The sequence below is a fragment of the Guillardia theta genome, assembly GCF_000315625.1.
Source record: "Guillardia theta CCMP2712 unplaced genomic scaffold GUITHscaffold_2, whole genome shotgun sequence".
NCBI lineage: Eukaryota > Cryptophyceae > Pyrenomonadales > Geminigeraceae > Guillardia > Guillardia theta.
The window spans coordinates 178975-198192 of record NW_005434672.1 but is presented as its reverse complement, the minus strand read 5'-3'; the positions used below and the strand labels follow the sequence as shown (position 1 = coordinate 198192).

General features: G+C 49.8%; 7 protein-coding genes across 7 annotated transcripts; 2 read left to right on the top strand and 5 right to left on the bottom strand.

Moving 5' to 3' along the window:
* Positions 1–640: 640 nt before the first annotated feature.
* GUITHDRAFT_99389 (hypothetical protein) lies at positions 641–3622 on the top strand (the record flags this gene model as incomplete). The annotated part of the gene is made up of 14 exons (XM_005841659.1): positions 641–953; positions 1000–1118; positions 1241–1447; positions 1494–1550; positions 1602–1672; positions 1849–1911; positions 2007–2061; positions 2126–2203; positions 2252–2349; positions 2523–2619; positions 2742–2864; positions 2904–2942; positions 3237–3309; positions 3528–3622. The coding sequence occupies 14 exons, from the start codon at positions 641–643 to the stop codon at positions 3620–3622; spliced, it is 1488 nt and encodes a 495-aa protein (XP_005841716.1).
* A 917-nt stretch (positions 3623–4539) lies between these two features.
* On the bottom strand, positions 4540–6568 carry GUITHDRAFT_99388 (hypothetical protein; the record flags this gene model as incomplete). The annotated part of the gene is made up of 9 exons (XM_005841658.1): positions 4540–4605; positions 4662–4931; positions 4977–5021; positions 5101–5190; positions 5237–5688; positions 5743–5823; positions 6031–6068; positions 6211–6309; positions 6351–6568. The coding sequence occupies 9 exons, from the start codon at positions 6566–6568 to the stop codon at positions 4540–4542; spliced, it is 1359 nt and encodes a 452-aa protein (XP_005841715.1).
* A 1208-nt stretch (positions 6569–7776) lies between these two features.
* GUITHDRAFT_160509 (hypothetical protein) lies at positions 7777–9279 on the bottom strand (the record flags this gene model as incomplete). The annotated part of the gene is made up of 7 exons (XM_005841657.1): positions 7777–7925; positions 7979–8053; positions 8099–8176; positions 8229–8467; positions 8520–8663; positions 8711–9079; positions 9178–9279. The coding sequence occupies 7 exons, from the start codon at positions 9274–9276 to the stop codon at positions 7865–7867; spliced, it is 1065 nt and encodes a 354-aa protein (XP_005841714.1). The 3' UTR covers positions 7777–7864.
* A 245-nt stretch (positions 9280–9524) lies between these two features.
* Positions 9525–10849, top strand: GUITHDRAFT_63186 (hypothetical protein; the record flags this gene model as incomplete). Its single annotated transcript, XM_005841656.1, has 6 exons — positions 9525–9700; positions 9800–10153; positions 10271–10343; positions 10388–10460; positions 10509–10565; positions 10608–10849. The coding sequence occupies 6 exons, from the start codon at positions 9525–9527 to the stop codon at positions 10847–10849; spliced, it is 975 nt and encodes a 324-aa protein (XP_005841713.1).
* A 491-nt stretch (positions 10850–11340) lies between these two features.
* On the bottom strand, positions 11341–12913 carry GUITHDRAFT_149840 (hypothetical protein). Its single transcript, XM_005841655.1, has 6 exons — positions 12164–12913; positions 12047–12112; positions 11876–12000; positions 11669–11816; positions 11474–11614; positions 11341–11429 (listed from the first exon to the last, which is right to left on the bottom strand). Exons 1-6 carry the CDS (start codon positions 12902–12904, stop codon positions 11394–11396), a joined length of 1257 nt encoding a protein of 418 aa, XP_005841712.1. The 5' UTR covers positions 12905–12913; the 3' UTR covers positions 11341–11393.
* Positions 12914–16300: 3387 nt separating this feature from the next.
* GUITHDRAFT_99385 (hypothetical protein) lies at positions 16301–16765 on the bottom strand (the record flags this gene model as incomplete). The annotated part of the gene is made up of 1 exon (XM_005841654.1): positions 16301–16765. One exon carries the CDS (start codon positions 16763–16765, stop codon positions 16301–16303), a length of 465 nt encoding a protein of 154 aa, XP_005841711.1.
* A 1650-nt stretch (positions 16766–18415) lies between these two features.
* GUITHDRAFT_149839 (hypothetical protein) lies at positions 18416–19163 on the bottom strand. Its single transcript, XM_005841653.1, has one exon. The coding sequence runs from the start codon at positions 19114–19116 to the stop codon at positions 18502–18504; it is 615 nt and encodes a 204-aa protein (XP_005841710.1). The 5' UTR covers positions 19117–19163; the 3' UTR covers positions 18416–18501.
* Between the last annotated feature and the right edge of the window lie 55 nt (positions 19164–19218).

Below are 19218 nucleotides of genomic sequence, written 5' to 3'. Positions count from 1 at the left end.
CGTCCACTCTCTCCCACTGCATGGCTTGTTGTGTATCCTTGCATTGGGTCTGATCTTTTACTCAATCCGAAGTTTGACTAAAAGTCAAAGAGTTGAGTAAAGCACGCCGAAGGCGGGAAATGCAGGGGCTCAAGGAAGGTGCCCGGGTAACGCTGCAGGGCCTGACGATGGCAGCAGAGGTGAGGAGGAGGAGGCAGAGGAGGAGGAGGAGGAGAAGGAGGAGGAGGAGGAGGAGGAGGAGGAGGAGGAGGAGGAGGAGGAGGAAGACAAAGAAGGAGAGCGGGGGGAGGGGGGCGAGAAGGTGGAGGGAGGGAGCGATAAGCAAGAGGAGTAGGATGATGAGGGCGGTGCAAAGAAGGAAAGGTTGTACGAGAGCTAGGGTATGGTAATGCACTGGGGTGATAGAAGTGAAGGAAAACAGAATCACGAAAAGACTCTGGAATGTATGCTTACAAGTGAGAGCGGTGAAGAAAGGGGAGCCGGGTGACGATAGGGACGAGAGTGAAGAGCGTATGAGCTAGTGGTTCGATGCTGCACTGGTCGTTGGTGGCTGACATGCTGGCAGTTCAATGGTTGTGTTGGAAAGATCTCCGGGAAACAAGGAGAAAAATGGATAGTCAAGCTGGACGACGGGAATCGAATGCAGGTTCCAGCTGAAAACGTGAAGCTGTGCGACAAGGAGAAGAATAAGAGAGCGAGATTCGCAGAGAAGGTCGAGGAGTCGGTTACCATCGAGAGAGAGGAGGCCGAGGACGTTGATGACGATGGAGAGTCAGAGGAGGAGGATGTTCCTTACTCGTGCTGGGCGAACGAGGTGACGAAGATCAAAATGATCGTTGGAGACGACGAGGGGTCGGCGATCGAGTTCAATCCTTTGTTCACGCATCAGGTCTTCTTCAATGAGCAGCCAGGAGCAGAAGAGAGAATACACGAGGAGCTCATTATCGGATACCGTGAGAGAGTTTTTGAAGTGTTTTGATGTTGAATGCTTCTTGACAGACGAGCCCAAGGTCGTGGTTAATTATGCTGCTAACACACTGTCTTCGTCTGTTGACTTCAAACATGATGGGCCTGTTGATATGAAACAATTGCGGCAGTTTGGCTTGAACAGGACAAACGTGAGTTCGAAAGGGAAGAAAGGAAATGAGAGCGAAAGTGTGTGTGTGGGGGGGGGTGGGGGGGCGGTGGGAGAAGAGAAAGAAAGGTGTGACGATGCGCTGGATAGTGAGAACACGTGCAGGTTCTTGACTCTGTCGAGTCAAGAATGCCTCATGACTTGAAAGACAACAACATTGACAAGGTTGAAAAGGATGCAAAAGCAGAGTTTACTCCCTACGGGAGTGAAATCTTCAACGAGAAGCTGAGTGATACAGAGGAGGTTTCGATTTTGCATTTCATCGCAGACAAAGACGAAGTGGTTCCGTATGTGAAGGGATTGCAGAGCTTGGTGCGTGTCTTGCAACCAGCCAGTCAAACGCTGAAGGAGCAAGCAGGCAATGTGGTGTATTGAGACGGCAGGATGTATTGAAGTACCCGATGAACGATGGAATGTGAGACGATTGTGATGCGTGATTTGATCGCCAGCTGAGATTGGCAAATAGATCTTCACCCTGTACAAGAAAGTTACAAAGAATGGAAGTACGAAATTCATACTCATCGGATTTCTTACAGCGTAAGTACAAATCGAGGGTGCTGATTTCAGTGAGCACGGAAGTAGGCAGAGAGACTGTTTTGGAGGAAATGAGGTGCAATTTAAAGCAGGTCAAGAGCAACTAGCTCTGATTGTAGTGATGGAATGGACTGCTCTGGTTGAGCAAGGCATTTTCTAATGTACTCTTTGTTGTGCAGGTACAAGTATTGGGTTTACGACAGAGAAACACAAAAACTCGACAAGTATCGGATGCGAATCAGGTGAATACAGTGACCTTAACATCTGATTAGTTTGTTGATTGAACCCAAGACTTGTGTTTGCTGTCAGCTTGTCTTGCTTTCTGACATGTAGACAGCCAGGTCGTTGTCCTCCCTCCCTTTCATAGACAAGGATACGGGTCAAAGCTGCTGGTGAGTTTGATCATCACAACCCCAGTCACAATCGCCTGTTGACCTTTTTCCTTCATGTTTGTAGAATGCATTCTACTCGTTTGCAAGGAATGATGACAGCATTCTTGATGTAAGCGTTGAAGACCCTTCGGAAGACTTCCAGGTTCGCTTCGTGTGCTCGACGAGGGCAGGGGAGTGACGGATGGAGTAGGCTCTCCGAGATGTAACTGACGCAAAGACGCTCAAGGAGGCAGACTGTCTGCACAAACTCGCGCTTCCGAACCCTCCGATCCATGAGATGGTTCGAAGGTGAGAAGTTGCAATGATATCTGGATGAGAATTCATGAGGGGAAAGTGTGGGTCGGGCATGTACGTTTAGTGTCGCTTAAGAAAGATAGCATGATTTGTAGGAGAACACAAGAGAAAGATTGTTTACCGTGTTTCTGAACAACAAACTAATATTGCTCACATGTTTGTTCTAGGTTCAAGATTTGCAAACAGCAGATGAAACGACTGGCAACGATAGCCAAGTTTGTTGAGATTAAGGAGTGCGATCCTTTGACCGACCCAGAAAAGAAGGTACAAAGTCTTGATGAGCAAAGGGGAGAAGATGAAGAGGAAGCGAGAGAGGCGGGACGTCAAGGGGACGAAGGAGGGGCTGGGAGGGAAAAAGTGTTTTTGGTCAGTTGACATTGAAGTAGGACACTGATTCCCTCAAGCTAAGGCTCAAGGTCAAGTCAAGTCTCTACAAACAGTGCAAGTGCCTAGCCAAAGGCAAGATCTTCATCATCGAACCCGAGGAAGAGGAAGAGGACGAGGACGAGGTGAGTGATAGATCAACCCTGATGCTGATTTGACCGTAGCTTCACAGAATGAAGGCGCAGACCAAGTTTTGTCAGATTGTAAGGAGAACGATCCTTCTCAGTTGAAAAAGAGGAAGTTGGAAGAACAAGTATGACCTGCCGCTACCAGCTCTTACCCCCCCCCCCCCCTCCATTTTCCTTGTCAACATTGCAACTTTGTTATCTTCTTCTCATCAGTTTTTCTCTTTCTGTATCTATCACTCTACCTCTGCTCTATGCATTGTTACCCTATTGTTTGTCCTGCTTGATTTGAGCATCTTTTCTTGCCTTATTCTTTTGTTCTTTCTCCAACTATTTTTTTCTTCTTTTATCTTCTCTAATCATCACCTTTAGGTTGAAAGCATCAGTAAGTCTGATGTGCAAGAAGCTTTGGAACTCAGCTCTCACAAGATTTGGAGCAACGGAGGTGACTTGTCTGTTCTCCTTCTCCTGATGTTTCTCTTGGAGTGTTCGTTTTGATCAGGTTCATGTTTGTAATCTGGAATCAGTCAAGCCTTGTTTGCTGCTTCATTTCTGAATTTCAATGCTTCTTTTTCGATTGTTGCTACAAATTTCTCTGTTGTTCCGTGTTCCTGTTATTTTTCATCGGCACTTTGATGTTCTTCTTAGCTAACATGTCAACAGGTGATCCTTACCAGAGAAAGAAACAACTCAAGCAGATGTTTGCCTCATTGTTCAAGCAGCATGCCACAGTAGCTAGGAAGATCTTGAGCTGCTGAATACCGAGCTCGTCTTAGTTCTTGACAGTAAGTGAATTGCTTCTATGATAGCTTGTGCCTGCTTCAGATCTTGCTTCCGATACCATTGTTCTTGTTCTTGTCTGTACTAATCCAGTCGTCTTGCTGTTTATTGTTTCCCCTTCACTCTATGATTTAGCCTATTCGTTTACGTCAATGTGCCTCCCGCCCTCGCCTTTACTGCTGGTCCTGCCCTCGCACGTTCTCTTTCTCTCTCCTCCTCCGCAGCACCTGCCTCGTCGCCTCTAGGGCCCTCAGCCGTTCCCCATCACCCATGTAGCCTGCAGCCATGCTATCATGCCCCCACAAGCTCAACCTGAACCCCCTCAACTCACCTGCATCACTACCACCCTTACCTCCTGCTGTCTCTTCACCTGCCCCTTGTCAGGACCTTCCCACCCTCAATCATACCTCACCAACACTCGCTTCTCCGTTTACCGTTACCTCCACCTCCTCCTTCGCCGTCCTTTGCCCCTCCATCGGCACTGGTGCACTAGATAGCGCAGCATCCACGATGTGCAGTGCTTCGATGACTGCGCGCTTGACCTGAAATGTTCTTGAGTCATAACATGAAAGGGAAGTGAAGTGAAGGGAACGGAAGGGAAGGGAAGACAAAGGAAAGGAAACGCATGGAAGGAACGCGCAGAGCAGAGCAGAGCAGAGCAGAGCAGAGCAGAGCAGAGCAGAGGAGGACCTTTTTGGAGGGATCCTTGCGGAAAGAGATGGACAAAAGTTTGAGCACTCGATCGACTGGAGGGTATCCAAGCTGAACGGCACGAGCGAGAGAGACAGCGGCGAGAGCACGAACACTGGTCGGAAGGAGGAGAGCAGCAAGACAAAACCGACACGAAGGAGAGATGAAAACAAGTGAGTCTTAGAAATCATGAAGAGATTTGATCTCACTCTGACAGATCGTCAGCCAGGAGAACCTCCAGCTCACTCGTTGCATTGAGATCGCCGGACTTCTGCCATGCAGCATTCAACAATCATCGCCATCTAGGTGGAATTGAATCATCATCACCACAGCCTTCAAGATCGATTTCATCCTCAGGTGTTTCTCCCTCAGCTCCTCCTGCATCGCCTCCGTTCGAAGCTTCTCCGACTGCTCTCTCCTCGCGTTTCTTCGCTCTTGGATTCCTATGTTGCACGCGAACAAGGCAGTCATAACGACAGCAAAGGGAGACAACTCAGTACTTCTGTTTCTCTCTCTGACAAGCTCGTGCCGATCTCCAACGGCGTGAATAGACATGTCTCCTGCTACTGCGACGGGAGTTTGTCTGTGATTCATCTCCTGCCTCAGAATGTCAGTCAGGGTCTCCGAGTATCCTTCGGCTACCGCCTGCGCTACTTGTCGTGCGTACGCCTCGTCCATCATGGAGCTCTGGTGAGTGTGTTAGAGGAAAATACAAGTCGTATCATTGCACTCCATGACAAGTCAGGGTGAAGCAAGTAAAACCTACCTTGTCCTCAACCATCATGTTCACCAGCATCTCAAAATCCTCCTGGGAGATCTGATCTCCGTGCTTCTCAGCTACTCGACGAGAAAACAGCTGTAAGGTATCATAACCACGGGGCCGGCATCCCATCATGGCTGACCTGAACTGCCCCCTCCTCGTCGATGACGTCTGGAACAAGCCCCATGTCGCTCAACTTCGCCATGTACTCCGACACATCCATCAAACTTGCAGGCCCGGCGCTCTCCTCACCATTTTCGCTACTTGCTTCCATAGACTTGTTGATTGTCTTCCTGTTATTCCCCCCTCCTTCCCTCACGTCCGCAACTTGTACTGAGTGTCTGTCTACCGCTCTCGTGCATTCTTCCCGGATATGCAGGATCTGGTCGTTAACCATGGCAGCGATCTTCTTGACTGGGATGCGGTCAGAGATGGCATGAGCAATCTCTTCTTTCAGGGGGTTCAGGCTGTCAGGTCTGGATGCTGCCGTGTTGGAGGAAAGCTGCGCATCTTGGGGATGAGGTACATGGGAACAGTTGAACAGGTACTGCTTCAGACGGTCCCTTATGGCCAACTTGTCTATGGCTACCTCATCTGCAGAGTCATTTTCAGCATGGCAGGGAGATTGTACAAGGGATATCGACGCACATCTCATATCCTCCACCCCTTCACAATCGTCGTGATCAAACGGGTTCAAACCCGGGGGAGAGATTGCGAAGTGTTTCGCTCCTGCAGATCATCACGAGTCAGATGGGAAGCAGCACAGAAGCAAGATCCATCCTACTTGCTGTGTGCTCCTTCTTTGCCTCCATCCTCCCTCAAACGCCCCTCTGGTTACTCAAGGGCTAGTCAAACAGCTAGTCAAACCTTCCACCCGACCCGCCTCACTTTCAAGTTGCTCGCCGGTCCGATGGTCGAGGCTGCCAAGTACCGTACCGTACGGCATCATCGGATCTCCGAGCCAGTCGGAGAGTCTAAGACTCGTCAAGGCCCTTGCTGGACGGCTCATCATACAAGTCAAGGCCACACGGCACTTGAAAACTTGATCAAATGTATATGCGAGGCTTCTCCGACTATTGAAACCGTCCCGTACAAGGCTTGAAAACACACACTGACCGGATAACCGAGTACCATCCGATGATCCGCTCCCCTTCGTGCCCGTCGAAGACTCTTCTGGCCTCCAATGTGGCCCGTTCGATGTCTTCCCTTACTGCCCTTGGCCCGTCTAAACTTCAATGGTACGGCCACTTCTCTACTCCCAGTTGCCTGCACACCAGCTTCCGATGATCGTCGACTTGCCGATGCCGAACTTGGCCGCTGCGACCTCGAGGCTCTCGTGGAAGTGCTCGGCGAGGCGCTCAAGGGCGATCTCGCTTGTCGCATTGGTGCTTGGAAGTTGCTCTGCGGTGTTGGCTGCGAGCTTTCCAGTTCTCGGGAGAGCCGAGGCTGAGGCACTCGCGCCGTGGCTGGGCATTTTCTTGTGGTATCAGCGCTGCTGGCTCGAGCAATGAGTCCATTTCGTCCTCGAAAATCAGAAGCAGGATATCAGGCACGACGGCGCCGCAGGGGCTGCTTGATCGGGCTCAGAGCCGAGGAGAGTCGGCCTCGGGGAGAGGGACAGAAGACAGTGGCCTAGCAGCTACATCATGGCGCTGACGAGAACGAAGTCCTGTCCTCGTCTTCTTGCGGGGAGGAGGAGCATGAGGAGGAGCAGGTCAAGAAGATTTGTAGCGCCAATGAGCGTTGCCGAAGTCCGAGATTCTGCTGGAAATTGCTACGTGTAAGTTTGAATAAGGATGATGAAGCTAGGATTCGGGAGTATTTGGGGACGAAATGATGGATGGATGAGAAGGAGGGAGGGAGGCAGGAAGGGTGCTGGAGAGAGAGGGAGGGTTGGGGGAGTCCGTGGAGTACACAAAGGGATTGTTTGATATAGAAAAGAATCACGGATCTCATTGCGAGATTGATTTGAGTGAATTAGAGCAAGTCATCTCTTTATGTCTGCATGGTGTACTTGACAACTGCTGCAGACTAGTGAGAAGAACGTTGTAATGAACTAAAACTTCACCACTTAGCTGTTCCCAAATATGGATGCGACCAAGTCGGTTTGACTTGCTGCATGTTGCAAAGTGCCAGGACTAAAGATTGCTCGCGTGTCTCGCTTCCTAGCAGGATGCATGTAAGACTTCACTGCATCCACTCAGCTGGACAAGCTTGGTCAGGTAGACAATTGATGTTTGCACTTGGAAACGATCCTTGTCACTCCCTCGAGAATGCTCTTGTGGTCACCAACGACATTGTGTTCTATTCAACCTGAAAGTTTGCGGCGAAGGATTCCGTATGGACTGAAATGTCAGTTACGCTCGACAGACAGACAGCGCGTGGGTTGATCGGAAGCGTCTGGCGTGTTGCCTTTCAATCTTGCATTGATATCTTTTGGTCGGCCTCCGATCATGTGGCCCCGTTCTAACTACTGTTATCACATTTCCTCAACTGTCGTCACTGTCAAACAGCAGGATCTCAATGCCATAAAGATGCCTCTCACATTCAGGAAGTGCACACTTTTCACCACTCGGACGCACTAGTTTTCAATTCTATCTTGCAGCTTTACAGAAGAGAAACGTTGGGCCGGCAAGAAAATCTATGACCCGAAGTAGTAACAATCGTTGCGTTCAGCTGATTCCCATTTCATACGCACTTTAACCATCAAGAACCAAAAAACCAAAAGAACACTACAACAGCCGAGGGCTACTCGATATGACTGTCTTATTTAATCGATATTGCATGCGTAAATTGCAGTGCAGCCTGACCCAGGACAGACATAGCAAGACCTGTAGTACAATGTGAGTGGAACCATCATTCCGTCAAATGTCAAAGCCATTACCAGCCACCCCCCCAATTCGTAGGTGGTTGGTAGCTAAAAACATTTCGTTGCACGTACAAGTCGTTAGAATCCCACCTGCAACCAAATCAGTCCCTTCAAGCAAAGACGCCGCAGACATACCTGTACGTGAAGCTCATAATCGCCATGAAATTGGTGCAGGAGCCTCCGTTATTTCCAGGTGACTTCAAGCCAAGACCCCTACTCCAAACAAGTCACGGATGGGAGAATCCGAAAAGATGAAAATAAGCACCATGTCGTTTTTGACTGAAACAGCCTCGCAATGTTAGAGACGTCGTCCCAGTCCCACTGGACCGCTGGTCTGATTGGGTTGCAGCCAAGAGGGATGTCGTCTCCATTCCCGATGAGAATAGACTTCTTCAAGCAAACTCCTTTGTAAATGCTTCCTCCGATCTCCTTACACCGCTGCGTCGCATCTATAACATCCCAAGTACCCTTAGGTCCACGACGGCCCGGAATTCCAGGGACTCCCTGCGTATCAAACGACATGAGCAAGCAATGAAAGTAGAAATTTTCTGATAACCACTGCGCCACGGTTGCCCTGGTATCCAGCTTGTCCTCTTGGGCCTCGGGGGCCTCTCTTTCCAGGAGTTCCAAGTTGCCCGCGGGGGCCTGGGGGGCCTGGGAAGCCTGGAGGGCCAGTCTCACCCTTCACTCCACGATCACCCTGCATAGATGTTGAGAGGAGATATCAGGTGAGCAATGGCGAGGAACCTGCTCTCCTATTGGGCCTGTGTCCCCGCGGAGTCCTTGGGGTCCAGGATATCCGGTTTCCCCCTTAGGACCTTGAGGCCCATCAGGGCCACGATCTCCCTCTGCACCGATTGCACCCTGGTATCCTGGTTTTCCTTTGCGGCCTTGCGGTCCCGGGGGGCCTGGTAGCCCTCCAGTCTTGAGGGTCTGTGTATCCACGATGATCGAAAGTCGTTTGTCCATCAACTTCTTAGCCTTCCCGATGAGATTTCTGGCAGTGCTAGTGCCCATCTTCACATCAGCTTTCAAGTCCGACATGGCATCCATTAGGCGTTGAGGGTTAACACCATCAGGGTCTATCAAATCGGCGAGCGCAACTTTCTTGGTTGCCTGCATTGTGAAAGTCAAGGCAAAGAATATCATCTCCACCGATGTCCTCCTCTGTTTACAATGCAGAGCCTCTCCATACTGAACAAGCAAGTCCTCACCTTTCTTGACAGTATATGGATGGAAGCTAGAAGGACCAGAAGCGCAGCTCCCGCTACCATCATAGCGGAGCGCCCTGCGTCCCTCCTCCAACTTGCCATGGCTTGGCTCTTCGTGACCACCCTACCCCTGGAGTAATATTACACTACCCCACCATAGAGATACAACACCGAAAGCAGACGAACTGTCCGGCCCTTTGTACCCCACCCCATCAAACTTATACTATCAATCTGCCTTCTTCCAGTTAATTTCAAATCGTGAGAGGAGATTTCAAATAATCCGGGATGGACTCAGTTGCCGGGCCCGCCCCGCGGGAGGAGGGATCGGGGCGAGCCACAATGATGTAGGAATGCGTCTGATTGGAACCGCCTGCGCGTCTGCATGGCTCCTCGTAGCCCTGGCACTCTTGAGACTCGCAGGCAGTGATGGCTCGACATGTGAGGAGCGATGGATTGATGGAACTCCTGCCACCGCAACCCTTGTCATGGTGCGACATGGGCAGAGCATATGGAATCAAGACAACAGGTCCTAGTTTGAAGAGGGGGCGAGGCTGCGAAGGGGCATGGAAGGGGGTAGAAGGGTATTGAGGAGATGGTTGCATAAAATCTAAAGGCTACCATGCAGGTTTACTTCCTGGGTTGATGTGCCACTGAGTGACCAGGGATTGAAAGATGCGCACAAGGCTGGAAAGTTGTGTCGTGAAAATAATCTCAAGTTCGACGTTGCGTTCACCAGTGTTCTTCAACGAGCAGTTAAAACATGTTACATCGTACTAGAAGAGCTCAACCAGCTATGGATCCCCACTGACTGTAGATGGCGCTTGAACGAGCGCCACGATGGAGCGTTGACTGGCCTGAACAAGAAAGTTGCCGCCTTGGATTTTGGCAGGGAGAGAGTACAGAAGTTTCGTAGGGGATATTCTTATCCTCCTCCTCTGCTAAACAAATCCCATCCTTGCTGGCCTGGGCATGACACAAAGTATGCCAGTATTCTTTGCTGATATGTCTGATACATGATGATATGCATGATTCGTGTAATGGGCAGGATTTCATCATATGAAATGTAATAAACTCGATGTTGACTGCAACTATCCAGGTACTGGCAAATGCACGATATCAATGAGAACGACCTGCCATTGGGTGAAAGTCTGCATGAAGCCATGTTTAGGGTACGGATGACATGCTCGCGCTTCTGTTGTTTTAGAAAGGCTAGGTGTTGCCAACGTGGGAAGAGGAAATCAAGCCGCTTCTTAGAGCAGGGAAATCGATTCTTCTTGTCACGCACGGTAGGTTTCTTTGCTTGCAGTGACAAAATCTCACTGCCTTGTCATCAGGAAATATTGTCAGACTGCTTGCAAAGATTCTGGATGACATATCTGACAGTGACATAGGTAAAGATTCTTCTCATCTCCCTAGCTGAATGTGAGCGGAAGAAAATCTCGATGTTCCGTCTGGCTGCCCTTTGGTATACAAAATCAGGTGTGACACCTTGAAGCCCATTGCAAGCGGCTCGTCTTGGGCACCTCTTTCAGCCGAGTTCCTTGGGAACAAGACTGCGATATCAGAAAAGATGCAGTTTGTAAAGGCAGAAGTGGGTCATCTCTTTGCTCGAGATATTAGACGAATGCTGAGACAAAATGACTGGGGAGGAAAACGAGGTAATGATGGACCTTGACTGCAGCAGGAGTAGTGACTTGCTATAAACAGATGACTCAAGCGATCTTTTTGCTCGAAAGATGAACCTTCAAAGGGTTCTGAGTCAATCAAGCTTGCGACAGGAGAAAGTGAACAGGTTTGTTCGCAAATGACCCAATCATGAGGTGAGCTTTCAGCAGGAAAAGCGCGAGCTGGTGGCACATTATGGGAAAGTGTGATAGTTCAAGTGACTTTGGTTGATATCAATCCGTGACAAACGATGTGAAAAATTGAGTTTGAAAGCATGGGCACTACAGGCCTAACATGATGACGAGAAAGGCAAGACAGGGGTGACCGTATGTTGATTGAAAAACTGGTGAATACATGATTCAAAGCCTTGATATTATTTTGCGGATTACTCAGCAGTGTAGGATCATGTTGTTTTCAGCAAGCAACGAGGAAGTTAAATTACTGTTCTCATTCTTCTTGTACATTACATAAGTAACAGAAATCATTCACGCTTGACACCAAATCGATCAAGGAGGTTTACTAAGCAACAGTTACAACTTGGCAGTACAGCGAAATTAGGCGTCGGAGAGAGCGGAAACACCTGGAAGAACCTGCAGAGAGTGAACAAACACCCATCAACACAGGTATCGTCTACCTTGCCCTCCAAGAGCTCCAAAGATGCTCCACCACCAGTGGAAACGAAAGAGACCTTGTCTTCAGTGTTGTACTTCACGCAGCAAGTTGCGGTGTCTCCACCTCCGATCACCGTCAAGACACCCTTGCTAGTTGCCTCAACCTGGAGTGAGAAATCAGCTCTCAAAGTCTTCGAGTGACAGTATGTGGCCCTTACCATGTCGTCCATCATAGCCTTGGTTCCACCCTCGAACTTTGACATCTCGAAAACACCCATAGGTCCATTCCAGATGATGGTCTTCGAGCTCATGATCGCCTCCCTGTTCTTCTTGATGGATTCAGGTCCGCAATCCAGTCCCATAAAGCTGCCAATATAGCCAGGTCAGGGAACTGCGAAAAGCAACAAGAATGAACACTCTCATACCCGGCCTTGATGCCCTCCGCCTTGGTGGCAGTTCCAATTTCGCCGTCCTCTCCAAACTTCGAGGAGACGACAAAATCAACAGGAAGCACAATCTCAACGTTCTTCTCCTTGGCCAAGGACATAATCTACCAATTCTGTCATCTCGAAACACACCACGATCGGATTGCATACCTCTGGAACAATCTTGGCTCCCTCCTCGTCGTACAGGGAAGTTCCGATCTCCATCTTGTCCAGAACCTGGAGAAGTCATAAGTCAGAAAAGCATCAATCAGAAGGGATTTACCCTACCTTCAAAAAGGTGTAGGCCATTCCCCCTCCGATGATCATCTTGTCGACCTTAGGGATCATGTTCTTGATAAGTTGAATCTTGTCCGACACCTTGGCACCACCAAGAATAGCAAGAACAGGTTTAGTTGGATTGTCCAACACCTTGCTGAAGTTCTCGAGCTCTTTAGCAACCAAGAAGCCAGCGCATTTGACATCATAACCCTCGCCAACCATGGAGCTGTGGGCCCTGTGTGCAGTTCCGAAGGCATCGGACACGTAAACGTCCGCAAGCTTTCGGAGGGAAGCGCGGAAATCCTTCACCTTAGCAGGATCAGCCTTGATCTTCTCTCCATTGACCTCTCCCTTGCCCTCTTCCTCAACATGGAAGCGAACATTCTCAAGCAGGATCACACTTCCAGGAGCTGGATCAGCGCAAGCAGCCTCGACCTCCGCGCCGACACAGTCATTAAGGAACTTGACCTCCTTGTCAAGAAGCTTAGAAAGCTCCTTGGCTACTGGGGCAAGGGAGTACTTCTCGATACGAGCTCCATCAGGGCGACCCAAGTGGGAGGCAAGGACCACGGACTTCGCACCCTTCTCCAAGCAGTGCTTGATGGACGGAAGGGCTCCAACAATGCGGGCATTGTTGGTGATCTTGGAAGGATCGGCCTTGTCCTGGGGGACGTTGAAGTCGACACGGATGAAGACTCTCTTTCCGCTTACGTCAACATCTTTGAGCTGCTTCTTGTTGAGGGACGACATGCTTGCTTTGGACACCTCAGAGCTTCGCTTTGCTGTACCCCACCGGCAAATGCCCCACCAGGTACCCACCCCCTCTGAAAACACCACCCCGTGGTCTTGCAGCTGTTCACCTTGTAAGATACCCCACCCTGGAACACACCGTCATCTTTGTAGCAAACATCCAGTACCCCTCAAATCCCCGCGCACACACCTTGTTTCAACTCACATATGGACCCTACCTTTGCCCCGAAGGTACCCTCTGATGTCGATTCATGGAATCCAGGGGTAGTGTGAAAGAGGATGGTCCTGGTACGGTGGTATACTGGGCTTTCGTAATAGTTTAGGGGTGGGTAGGGTGAACGAAACGCGGTACGGGTGTGTGAATGCCCTGTACGTTGATCCGCTTTCGCAGGGTGCTGACAAGCGTATAAGGGTGCAAGGGGTGGTGGTAGGATTCTGACCCTGAAGGGTCTACCAGAAAATTAGAAGAACAAGGCAGCTCTCACTGGGTATTTCATAATTCGTAGTCTATGATAATTGCTATAACATGATACCCTTACTTCCTAACCACAGACACCCCAGTACCGTACCCCCAAAATCTGAGTCTACACCCCACTCTTTTTTTTTGTCCTAGGACAATCAAGAACCGGTGGTGGTGAATTGATGCTTCGAGAAGTTTCGGGGTTCGTCAGACGATCCTCGCGGCGCCCGGCTACTGAACTGACGGCACTGACTGAAGGCCGGGCCGGGCCGCCCGGCGGTCACTCAAAATGAGTCCTCACTGAGTCAGCTCGGGCCCTGGGGGCAGCCTGAGTAAAGATTCTCCTGAGGATGCCCGCCCCCGGCTGCGCAGCCGCTGCGGCCAGGCCGCTGGCTCGGAGCCTGCCCTGCGGCCACCGTCACGGTGACTACCGTACGGCCTCGGAGGCGCCGCGGCGCACTCAGCAACCGTGTCAGCAGCCTGCCACGGAGGCCGGGCAGCGTCTCATCGAGTCGGATAACATTCTGGGGTCAAACCGCGTTGGTCTTTATTAACGCAAAAGAGGAATGCGTATGCTGTTCTCATAGGATACCGGTGGTAGTGTACCCCATGTTTTTTGAGGGGTGTTGCTCGGTAATATCAGTGGTAGGGGTGCTTCAAATTTTGAACTGGCGTGTCCATTTGTTTTAACGGCAATGAATTGTTTATTCGAATCCGTGGTACAAACAGTTGTACTGAGTAACGGTTCATAACTGCTAATTTGTACTATCTAAAACAATTTTGATGACCCACCCTATCAATGAGGGTGGGGAAACGCTCCCATCATTCCCATCGTCTAATCGCACTCCGAGCCGTCATGCTGAGCCGCCGGGCGAGCACAGCAGCAAGGTCAGCGAGCTGCCACCATGAGCACAGGTGAAGAACCGCCAAGTAAGAACATGATCGCAAGGTACCATTGGCATCAAGAATCCAGCACATATTCTGACATGGTGATCTTGTAGAAGTGGATCAAGGCTGCATGAGTTCGTCATCCTACATTTCCAACGACTAAGTCAATCGTATCATCAATTTCTCTTCAAGACTTCTGGGCTCTCAGAGTAATGTACTTTATCTGAAAAGTGAACTGAATAAGATAATCTGTAAGATAATGACGAGTCCGCTTAATTAAGGTGCAATCACATCTCACTTGACTCCCTCCTCGGCACGGCAAATCTTCTGTACGCTTCGATACATCGTTGCTTCACATCATCAGAACAACTTTGATGACTTCTGCTTCTTTGAAATATGCCAATTACTTGACTCTCACGACGCTCTTGTTGATTCTTCCCTCCTCTCTTCAAACTCTCCTCATTCAGGTTATTTGCATGTTTGCATATTTGCTGAAATACATCAACTTTGCTTGGCTTCCCTAATGGTGGAGCTTTTGACGTCCAATTAAGCCTCAGATCATATCAGGGATCAAGACTCAAGCTTGTAAGCTGGCATGCAAGAATCCATTGTGCGTTGCAACCAGACTGACATTAATGTAGAATCAAGGTTGGAGGTGATATCTGATTTGACATTTATTATTCATTCGAAGCGTTTATCTCAGGATGTCGAACTATCAGCAAATTGACACGGACTCCCAGACAATGATAATGACAACCACAATGTCATATGGAACTTCTCCAACTGCGCGCACAACAGAATGGAAGCACATGCTGTAGGTGCACTGCCATCCAACACCGTGCGGTTGAGTTTGCTGTCTTGAAGAGGTTTCAATCTTGTTTGTCACAAAGAGGCAAGGCTTTGAGCATGTGGACATGGATATATACAAGACTATGCATCTTCACAAAGTGTTTTGAAGTCATGCAACAAGAGATGCATCATTCAAAGGCGGAGAAGTTCAAACATGATCTGAACAAGTCATGTGGCACAGTGAAGCATCTCTCATAAATATGATATTCCATCCAGCACATAAAGATGAAAGTCTGCATGGAATAAAGCTCTTGGACTTTTGCAATACGCTTCAGCTACAAGCATGCAGAATCTAGTTCTCAACATCGCCAGGCTTTTGCTACCTGTGCACAACGATTAGAAAATGAACAATCCACAGAAGAACTCCATACCTGTGTGATGGAACGAGTTCATTTGCACCTTCTCCTCTCACAAAATACTTGAGAGTCTCTTCATGCTCGTGTGTGTTCGTGGTTTACTCGTCCCCTTCCATGGATGCGTTCAAAAATATGATCCAGACTTTGAAACAGATTATGGCATAATAACATTTTCACCAACCGACGCAGAGGGTTTGACGAAGAGAGATGTTGATGAGAGTCACCTGCTGCGAGTCACTGCAACTTGGGCTAACATGCTCGCACAAAACTCAAACACTGAAGACAAGGATCCGCAGAGAAGAGCTTCGCGACATGAGAGAAGAATGGCGAGGGAAGACGCACTGGGGTAGTGGGTGATGGCGTGTAGAATTAAAACATTTTAGAAGGTACCAGGAAACGATAAGCTAAACATCCAAAATCACTTTTAATCACAGTTTTGAACATGGTTTGAATTTCAACAGTACAGAATTTCAACCTGCGCGAATCACACGCCGTGTACCCCCATTTTCCCATGCACCACCCCCTTGAAAATATGGGACGAGAACCAACGCGGTTTGACCCCAGAATGTAAGTCCACTGGGCCGACTCGGCGAAGCCTCGAAGACCAGGCCGCGACACTGTCACAGCGGCTCGCGGCGGCAGTGCGCCGGGCCTGCGGGCCGGGCCAGCCTGCCAGCGGCGAGGGCCTGACTCGCTGGCCAGTGAAGTTGCCACGGTTCATGATGGGCAAATTAAACTTTGACAAAACAAAAGTTGAATCATATGATACTCAAGCTAAACAAAAAGCGAATTTACTGTTATACAAGAGCAAGGTGAAAGTTGAAAGGAAATGTTCCTCAGCTATCAGAACATGCAGTCCATCCCGACAAGTTTTTTGGGACCTGCCTTGGTCTTTCGAGCTCCTTTGCATTTATACGGCCACTTCTCCACTCCCAGCTGCCTGCACACCAGCTTCATCGTCGACTTGCCGATGCCGATCTTGGCCGCCGCGACCTCGAGGCTCTCGTGGAAGTGCTCGGCAAGGCGCTCGAGGGTGATCTCGACGGGCTTGTCGGATTGGAAGAAGGACTGCCGTGACTGGACACGAACTGCAAATGTGTGTTGTGTTGTGCCGTACAGCTTTCTTCCTTCTTGTGTTTTGTCCGAAGAAGAGGCACGACGCTGATGGCCCTTTTCTTGATAATTTTCTGAGCAGTTTTCAGCTCGTGCAAGGTTGTGTGAATGCCAACCATGCTTGATATCATTTTCGTCGCTCATCAAATCCTGCTCGAGAGTAGATGACTGATTGCTAGCAACAAAATCCTCCATCTCTGGTATAGGCAGTCTTGAAGGGTGAGAGAGCGGCAGGAAACAACGATCATCGAAGCAATACTCCGACAGTATGCTGTTGTATTCAATAAAGGATGACTCAGAGAAATCCATCTTTGGACGAGACGTAGGAGAAACAACCAGTTCGAAGGGGAAGACCTGTGACTAGTAGTGGCGGGGTTGGTTGCTCGAGACAAGATTTCGTTTCAAGAGATCAGACCAGAACTTGAAAGGAAGCGAGGGAAGGGGTCACGAAGGTCACGAAGTCCCCCTTCCCTAAAGCCTCAGTATGTCCACGTCCTTAGAGTGGTCATAGGAATAGATCCTGAGGTGAAGGGATGCGGAATTTGTTGACGTGACCTTCCTTCGAAAATAGCTTATTTCGACAACCAAGGTTAGCTCCTGAAAGCAGAAGGTTGCGTTATCTAGCAATTGAAACTCAAAGGTTGCGAACTGAAGTGAAGCTGTGATAAGAACAATCGAAGGATCAAGCATCGTTTCAGTAAAATCACGGCTGGAGGGCTCGTGACGATCACCGATGATCATCGCTCGATGACCCGATCACGGTTTCAAAATAATAAGAGGGCCAACAGCGCCTGCGGCCGGGCGCGGCCCGGCGGGCCGGACGGTTCGGAACAGGCGGCGACCGTACGGTCCGAGAGTCTCGGGTGCCGCAGTGCCGCGGTCCGGTCGGCAGAGTCTGGCCGCCCCCGGCAGACTGAGAGGGCCAACCGTGCCACCGTGAACGCCCGGCCGGTTGAATGAGAACTTCGGAACAGACTCTGAGTACCGGCGTACATCACCGGGTGACTCTGTGAAGGGAACAGACGGACTGAATTCTTTAATTCACAGAGTCACGGATGCTTCATCCGACGGCGTCCGGGCCCTCAGCCTATGCCATGATCATGAACTGTCACCCGTTGCGGGCGGCCGCACGCCGTTCAACGGTCACCGGGTTGAACCGCCGGACTGCCCGGCCCCCCGGCGAGAGTCTGGACGGCAGTGCCGACAGGCTTCAGGCTTGGTTTTCCGGCCCGGGTGGCAGAGGCCCTGATGATGTCAATGTTGCCAGTGATCAAGTGACATTAGCTGGCTCTCAGAGTCTGATGAATCAGCTCCTGAAAGGCCAGGAAAGCTTCCGACGAGCAGTACGGAAAGAGATCGGGCTAACAGGGGACTCTGGGACCTTGCGATACCCTTCTTTGATCCGTACAAGATTTTGTATGGGCAGCTCTCTGACATGATCCACGGATCATCGGGAAAGTTTGTGTTTTTATCAGGCTTCAACGCCAGCGAAGAGGAGGAGAGTTTTTTTTGGAGAGCTTGCACGAAGAGGAGAAGAGAGTTTTTCGAAGCACTTGCACGGCTTTTCAGCAGGAGGGTAGACTATTTCGACAAAGGGTCAGCAGCTGCGGGAGAGCAAAATTTAGAGGGTTCCCGCTGATGACGTCACTGCGGTGTTTGGTGTTGGAAGCACACTCGAAGCCTCGGGAGTCCGGTGGCTTTGCTGCTAGGGCAAATCTACCGACTATACTGGCTGCTTTCAGTTTTGCTGCCTAATAAACTGGGTCAAATAAACTGGATTCGCGCCCATCTATTATCAAGCTGAAGAGGAAAAGAAAATGATTCTTTTGAGCTTATTTCGAAAGTGTTTTCAGGACATTCTATTGACAAACTGCACATATCGTGGAAAAATACAATGCAAGGCTCAACCTATGAAATACTTTTCGAGTCTTTCACAAAAACACGCCATCGATGCTCCCATCCGTATCAGAAGAATCCGAATGGCGTGATTGTGTAGAAAGTCTTGGTTCTGATCGTCTCAAGGCCTTCGCTTCTAGATTCTTTGAGAACTTGTACGGCCACTTCTCTACTCCCAGCTGCCTGCACACCAGCTTCATCGTCGACTTGCCGATGCCGATCTTGGCCGCCGCGACCTCGAGGCTCTCGTGGAAGTGCTCGGCAAGGCGCTCGAGGGTGATCTCGACGGGCTTGTCGGATTGGAAGAAGGACTGCCGTGACTGGACTCGCACAACATTCAAAACAGCAGGAGGTCCACGAGTAGGTTTAACTGCACACTCAACAGCAGCTTCGCGTTTTGCAGGCTCAAGTTCGGGCAAATCACACTGCAACATGATAGGGCAGTGCTCGAAAACGAGATCCTCGTTTGAAAAGATGTCAAAGTCTTGGTCGAGGAAACTAGTAGAAGCGGAGTCCAGGAATCTGTCATTATCGCACTTGTGCAGCTGAGTGACTGGAAGGGGCAGGCTGAAATGGTTGGACAGAGGCTCCTGGACAACGTACTCCAAGAAGAGAGCATCGAGATGATCGAAGGATTGAGTGGAGGACATTCGTTATACTGAGAGCAGCGTGTGCTGGAGGTTGGGGATGGAGAGGTGCGCAAGGTTGGGGGGGCTATGTAATATAAGTTGGGGAGATTGGGGGAACTTGGG